Source organism: Cibotium barometz, chromosome 1 (genome assembly GCF_041138505.1).
Source record: "Cibotium barometz isolate CiBa-2024 chromosome 1, ASM4113850v1, whole genome shotgun sequence".
Lineage (NCBI taxonomy): Eukaryota > Viridiplantae > Streptophyta > Polypodiopsida > Cyatheales > Cibotiaceae > Cibotium > Cibotium barometz.
The window spans coordinates 21,672,014-21,678,749 of NC_141046.1; the positions used below are offsets into that span (position 1 = coordinate 21,672,014).

Sequence of the window (6,736 nt, forward strand, 5' to 3'; positions counted from 1 at the left end):
ACTTATGGCATCACTATGAATCTCTTTTATATTACCAGCAGGGTGGTAGAGCAATTGGTGAAGCATGTGTGTGTTTGGGGTAAGGTGTCTTGATTGAGTCTTACTTCCAGCTCTCATCCATAAGGACACTGCTTGGTACAAAATAAAATCTCACACTGCTTGGTACAAATTAAAATCTCGCATTACCTATAAAAAAAAAGCTCTTTTATATCTACACTTGTGCATTGGACCTAGGATGATGTGATGTAGATCATAACTAAGACCATAAATCGCTAACGAGGACGGAATCTGAAGACTTGAATAAAATGGTCACTCTCTCCAGGATAGAAAAAGTTAAAAAATTAAACTAGTTGGATAAACCTACAAGAAAATAAGATGCATTTCTTAACACAGACTACAAGAAAATAAGATGCTCCCAGTTCATGGCATATAAGGATGCATTTCTTAACACAGACTACTTATTTTATGACTTGTCATGGTTTGAGTTTTCGCCTTGATAAAAAGGGAAAGCCAAGAAAACTAAGAGGCAACTTAATTTATCCTATTCCGACTTAGGATTCTCTGGTTTGCTAGCTACAACACTAGTTATAACCATTGACGTCCTCCCGGAACCCACGAAGGGCAACGAGGACTGAAGTAACTTCTGGTCACTCTGGCAGTCATGAGCTCCACTATGGCGGGAGACTTGACGCAGCGTGGAGCCTTGTATTGATTAATGGACGCTCCTCTACTTAGGCAATAGTCCATGAGCTGATCAAACGTACCAGGTTTTACAAGTCTAATCTCAAGTGCCCCTATAGACTTGTCAGAGGCGCGGCCTTGACGGTACACGGTGTCCAAGTTTTCCTCGATGGTAAGGCAGCACGCCTCGAGGATGTGATCTTGAATGGTGTCAACAACCTGATCTGTGCAATGATGTTGACGTAGCTCCCAGAAGAGAACATAGTGGCCCGGAATGGTGGAGAGATCTGCAAAACTGGTGTATTCCATTAGCCTTACAAAGTGTTTGTCCAGATGCATGGCGGTTGCCGCTTCGACAGCCCGATGTAATGTGTCCTCATCCGTCTTGTCGGAATCGATGCTGAGGGCGACATTTTTCCGGCAAACAAATTGGAATTGGGGAGCATTGTTGTGAAAGCCAGTGACACGAAGAATGTCCCCAACCCTGTAACGATACAAGCCTGCAGCAAGATGGGGGACAAGGGTCAGAAACTGTACTTAAAATAATGAGGTTGCTCAGAATGAGCCAGAAAACAAAGGGCATCGTGCATGGGTTCTAGATTCGATCTCACCTGCGTACGTAGTGATCACAAGCTCATACTCTTGGCCGACTTGAACATCGACAAGCTCCACGAGGTGATCTGATCCACTGATATGCTGGGTAGAACTCGAGGTGCGTGTGAGTACAGGGAGAAACTCGAAGTAAGCCATGTTGGGGATGAGGGTGTATGAGACGTCGGAAGGTTTGCAAAGGGGGTGGAGGTTGACGCCAAAGTAGCATTCGGAGGAGGCGTACATAGTGCAGACGAGGGGGAGGCCACCACTGTAGAAGTCAAGGGTGGGGATGTACTGTGCCATGGCACCCGTGACGATGACGTCAATGTACTTGGTGCGCGGCCAGATGAGGGGGATGATACCTTGCCAGCTGGATTTCTCCTCGCAGTTGGCGCAGACGTGCGCAATAGAATCTGCCAGCATCGGGTCGGGACCGGCAAAGTTTAGGAGCTTGCAGACGGCGCTTCTGGCTGGCTCATCCGTGATGGCATCGCTCAGCTGACCCGTTCGGATGTCATGGCAAAGCTCGGCCCAGTGGTCCTCTAGGAAGCGGATGGCCCGCAAGAAGCCCGATGCAAAAACGGCACCCATCCTCAGCACATCCGCCCGTTGCAGCAGTCCACACAGCATCTGGCAGTACATACTCTGGTAAGCGTCTGCACACAGCACAGTCTCGTTAGGGCTCGTGTACACGCTGTAAGGATCGTATGGCCGCTCCGTGAACCAGTGGCTCTTGTAGTAGCTTGTAAGAACGGGGCGAGCCAGCAAGCCCCCCGGGGTCTTCACCTCCGACTTGATGAAGTAGAAGTACATGCCTTTCCCCTTGTCCAGGTCCGGAACATACCTGCGACAATCGCGCGTGGATTAGATACTACTCGAACTGTGTGTGTATTGCAAAACAACAGCAAATTATTAGTTTTTTAGGTTTACTTGTACTGATCAATTGCTTACTTGTTCATGATGGGCATCAGAAAGCTGTAGAGGAGGCAACGCCTTTCAAACTCGTCATGTATCGTGGGCATCAGCTTGCGTTCTCCCGCAGAGGTGCCAGAGCTGCGTGAGAGACTCAACTTCATTTATTTAGTGCTTCTGTTCGTGGCTTCAAAACAAGTCATTACAACGAAGGACAAACTAGTGTAAGGTCCGCACCTGGTGAGGAACTCGGACACTGGGTAGGCTGAGAGTATAGGCGAAGTGTCTCCGTTGGCTATGCGTTGAATCTCAGGCTGAAGATCCTCGTACGTGATTACAGGGAGCAGCGCCTTGAAGCTCTCACGATCGGTCCTTCCGTTGAGGCCAAACTTCTGAAGGTATTCGGTGCGCGCGTTCCTCTTGAGTATGGCGGAAAGAGTCTCCAGTTGCACACAGTCTGAGTGAATGGTGAGGTTCTCGATGAGGTCCAGAGACTCCTTATCTTTGCTGGGTTGAATGGGCTTCACTATGGTGGAGGAAGTGTCAGCAGCTGGTGGGATAGGAGATTGGGAAGGGCCAGCTTGAGCCATCTGAATTGAAGATTCGAAGAACGTCTAGCAGAGGGAATGTCTAGTACAAGTACTTTTGAGATTTTGCTGCGTGCAAGTGTATCTGCACGACGGAGGGCTGAATTGGCTCAGTATGTGGAAACCTAGACCTAGAGAGACGATGCTACCTGCATTGACATTGCAAATGAAGTAAGTATTTATATAGAAAGGCCGCGAATGCCTCGAGGTGAGCCTGCGCACCTTGGGCAGCCGGCGGTGTGCACAGGGGCGGGGAACAGCGGTCGTTATCTCTGTGTAGGGTGTGAAGGCAGGCAGCCGGCGACATACGGCGGAGAGAACCGTGATCTTGTGAGCCTTCTACACCGACAACGCCTACGTCTCGATGTCGGCTTGTCGGTAGGTCTCCTTGACCATTGGAAATGGTCGATTCCGGCTATTTACACGGATATATTTTTTACAACAAACACACGAATAAGTATTTAACATAAATTGAAAATTCAAAAAATCTTAGGAACTTGGAAGTTCCAAGATTCCCACGAGCAGTTACATTTCAGCGTGGGAATGTTCAATAACCCCATAGCATAAATGTGCAAAATCTCCTTACACCACAGTTAAGGTAACATGTGTGAAAAAGGTGTTTAAAGGCCTCAATTGCAAAGCTATGCGGATTCCAAAACTCATAAAAACCATTTCACATCACAAATTACAATAAATACTCACTAATTGCCACACTACGAAGTCATTAACTTTGCAGACGATGCCTATGTAGGTATTAGGTGACTAACTATTGGGCACCCCTGAAGGCTAAGACCATTTTCAAGTTCAAGCTCTCTATACTTAGCCATGGCATTCTAGTGTAGAGGATAGAGTATTTGATTGCTGGTTCGAAACTCTTTCACGACATTTGTATGTTGCGTAATCACACAACAATGATGAAATATAGACTCATTATAGGTTATTTTAAAATTAAGTCTTAGATTTTTTTTAAAAAACTATCTACATTTAAGTCTTAGGATTTTAGTATTAAAAAAACTCTCTATACTTGAGTCTTGAATTTAGCATTAAAAATTTACAAATATTTGACATCCTTCCAACGTCAGTGAATCCACGAAATGCTTTTCCCTAAGCAGCTAGAATTCACAAAATCATAGGAATTACATATTGACTTATGTGAAATTCAAACTTCTAGGTTACTGTCATTAAAGGCAAAGGAGCTACCCAAAGTGAACTCCTTAGCCGTAGAAATCAATAGTTGTTTAAGCACCAAAGTGCACTTCCAAAGGGAACCCCCAATATGACAAAATTGGATGTTTGTTTTTCTTATCTATCGAGAACTTTTATGTCAAATTTGTGAGCATCTTCTATATTGTAAAGGTAAATTCTCAAAATTTGTCATTCACCTAATGATCAATGCTTGAAGAATCCATTGAAATTTATTTTTTTGTCATAATACTTGTGTGTTTTAGTTACGATTCCAGCATTTTTATGTTTTTTAGCACTGAGAATACTTTTTTGCTAGCTATAAAGCTTCTTCCTGATGTAGAAATAAAGTTCGTAAAATTCCTATGGAGCTCGTTTTTGGCTTGGACATGGTAAGTCTCAAACATGAGAGAATTGGGCAGAGGGAGAGGTCACTGACCTCCATGCAAGAGAGGAAGTCGCCGTGCCATTCAAGCAAAAAACCCCTGCATGTCTTTGTCTCGTATAATACAATTAGGCTCTCTCTCTCTCTCTCTCTCTCTCTCTCTCTCTCTCTCTCTCTGTGCACTATGCAAACAGCTTTTTCTTGTTGAGGCAGTTATAGGCATGGTAGGGTTGGGGGAAAGTCATGGCTTTTTCATGATGAGATGCCCTTTAACAAATACTTTACAAATACTTTCCAAAAAAAATACTTGACTAATTAATCCATTTTTATTTTTCACTCGTTATGGGACCCTATTTGGTTGAAAAGAATAAAAGTCTATTATCTATGAGTATATTGTGAGACTACAAGCCTCCTATAATAATTTAAAAAAAAGGATTGTTGTTCTCATCGCCAACTTAAATATCCATATAATAATAATAAGTTGTAAATAAACATTTAGAAAAGAGTATGTAATGTTTTTAATGTACAGAATACCCATGCTTAGAAAGAAACAGATACAAATGCTAATCAAAACATATCGACATTACATCCGAAGTTTTCGGAAACAGAAGTTACAAAAAAAACCCAAGTACCAACAAGACAACACGGCACTGGCCGTCCCAGAAATTATTCCTCTCGTGTTTCGTAAACTTGGGTCGACGCCGTTGCAGCTCAACCTGTGACGCAGCAGCACCCGTCACGTAGGTAAGGCTAATCAGCTCGTCAATTCGGCGTGGGCAAGAATCCTTTCTCATCCTTATCCCCTCTCACAAGCACTGTCTGATCAGGGGCCGTTGAATATTACGGCAAAAGCATTTTAAAACTCTACTTGATTGCTGCCATGCCGTGAGTCTTGAGTCTTCCTGTCCCGTGAGCCCTCAGCCATGTGTCTGTACACATTGAACGCTCTGTACCTGGACTTCGACCAGCGATGCAAATCTGAAAGATTGAATGACGTGGAAGCTTTTCCTTTTCAGCACGATTCAAGCATGCGCGATCAAGCCAAACAACTCGGACGTGGAATATATTCGCTGGATGGCCTTCTAAGTTCATCTTCGTGCTCAACCAATCAACAGGACTTTGTATCGACTCGCTTTAGAGAGTTTTGAAATTACTAAACTTTCTAGTTATCCGTTCGTATCAAGGCAATCCAATATTTCTACTTCTTTCTTAATCTTATTCATCTAAATTACCTAAATAAGCACCCAAAACGTTTTTTTAATGGTTATTAATTAAATAAACTTTTCAATCCTTATAATAATTATTTTCAGTTTGTAAATTATAAGGTTTAAAAATAGTATGTTTTAATTATAGTATACTTCTAGAAAAGAAAAGATACCAAACTTAAAAACATATTATAATTACCTAACATACTATAATTACCTAGCTTTTGTTGGTGCTTATAAATTCAAGGGTAGAAGGACAATCTTCGATGTTGGGCAGGTGGGAAAGAAGAGGGAATTTGACGAAGGAGGCTCTCAGCCACTAAGGGAGGTGGGCAAGAGCAAGCAGCATAAGAGGGTGGGGGTAAGGTTCAAAAGTGTATTAATTAATGCCCTCGTATAGTGGGCATTAATTACTACACCATAAAAAAAGCTTGAATATATATACACCATCAAATATATGGCACCAAAATATTTTGTTGCATTTTTATTAAATATATTCTGTCAAGAATAAGAGTAATTTTCTAAGGTTTCATTTTAGTCTATAATGATTAATGCTTGAAAAAGTCTATGAAATGATGACACTCCATATCCTCTCTATTTAAGGCCATTAAATGATGATCCCCCATATGCTTTCTATTTGCATGCATTCACCCCTCCATATCCTCTTTATTTGAGGCAATGAAATAATGACCCTCCCATACACTTTCTATTCGGGTGCATTTACCAATACCCTTTCTATTTAAAGTCTCGTAAGTCTCTATAAAATGCCTCAAAGGGCATTCCACAAGTAGAGGGAGGGAGAGAGAGGAGGAGAGGGAGGGGGTAAGGGGCACTCATCTACTAAGGTTGTATTAATTGAATGCCACGTGAGTGGCATTTCATTAATACACCTACAAAATTACCTACTATCTTTCAAGCACGATTCATCAAATAGACATGAAATTGAATATTCAAAATATTAGACCCTCTCTTAGCTAGTAGGTTCAAACTCGGGTTCAAAAAACTTCAAGAAATTTGGTGCCACCAATGTACTAGATATTTTCTTGTCTTCAGTCATTCTTCAATTTAAGAGCACTTTCTTTTAATCTTTTTCCCTTAGCACTCACATTTCTTATCATGATTCTACACAGCCTTAAAAAAACTAGTAGCCTTCCATAGGCATGAACTTTGAATAACCTAAAAAGAATATG

General features: G+C 42.2%; 1 protein-coding gene across 1 annotated transcript; it reads right to left on the minus strand.

The window, feature by feature from the left end:
* Positions 1 to 396: 396 nt before the first annotated feature.
* LOC147641733 (indole-3-acetic acid-amido synthetase GH3.5-like) lies at positions 397 to 2,912 on the minus strand. The gene is made up of 4 exons (XM_086817025.1): positions 2,425 to 2,912; positions 2,227 to 2,328; positions 1,293 to 2,119; positions 397 to 1,181 (listed from the first exon to the last, which is right to left on the minus strand). Exons 1-4 carry the CDS (start codon positions 2,775 to 2,777, stop codon positions 586 to 588), a joined length of 1,878 nt encoding a protein of 625 aa, XP_086673151.1. The 5' UTR covers positions 2,778 to 2,912; the 3' UTR covers positions 397 to 585.
* Between the last annotated feature and the right edge of the window lie 3,824 nt (positions 2,913 to 6,736).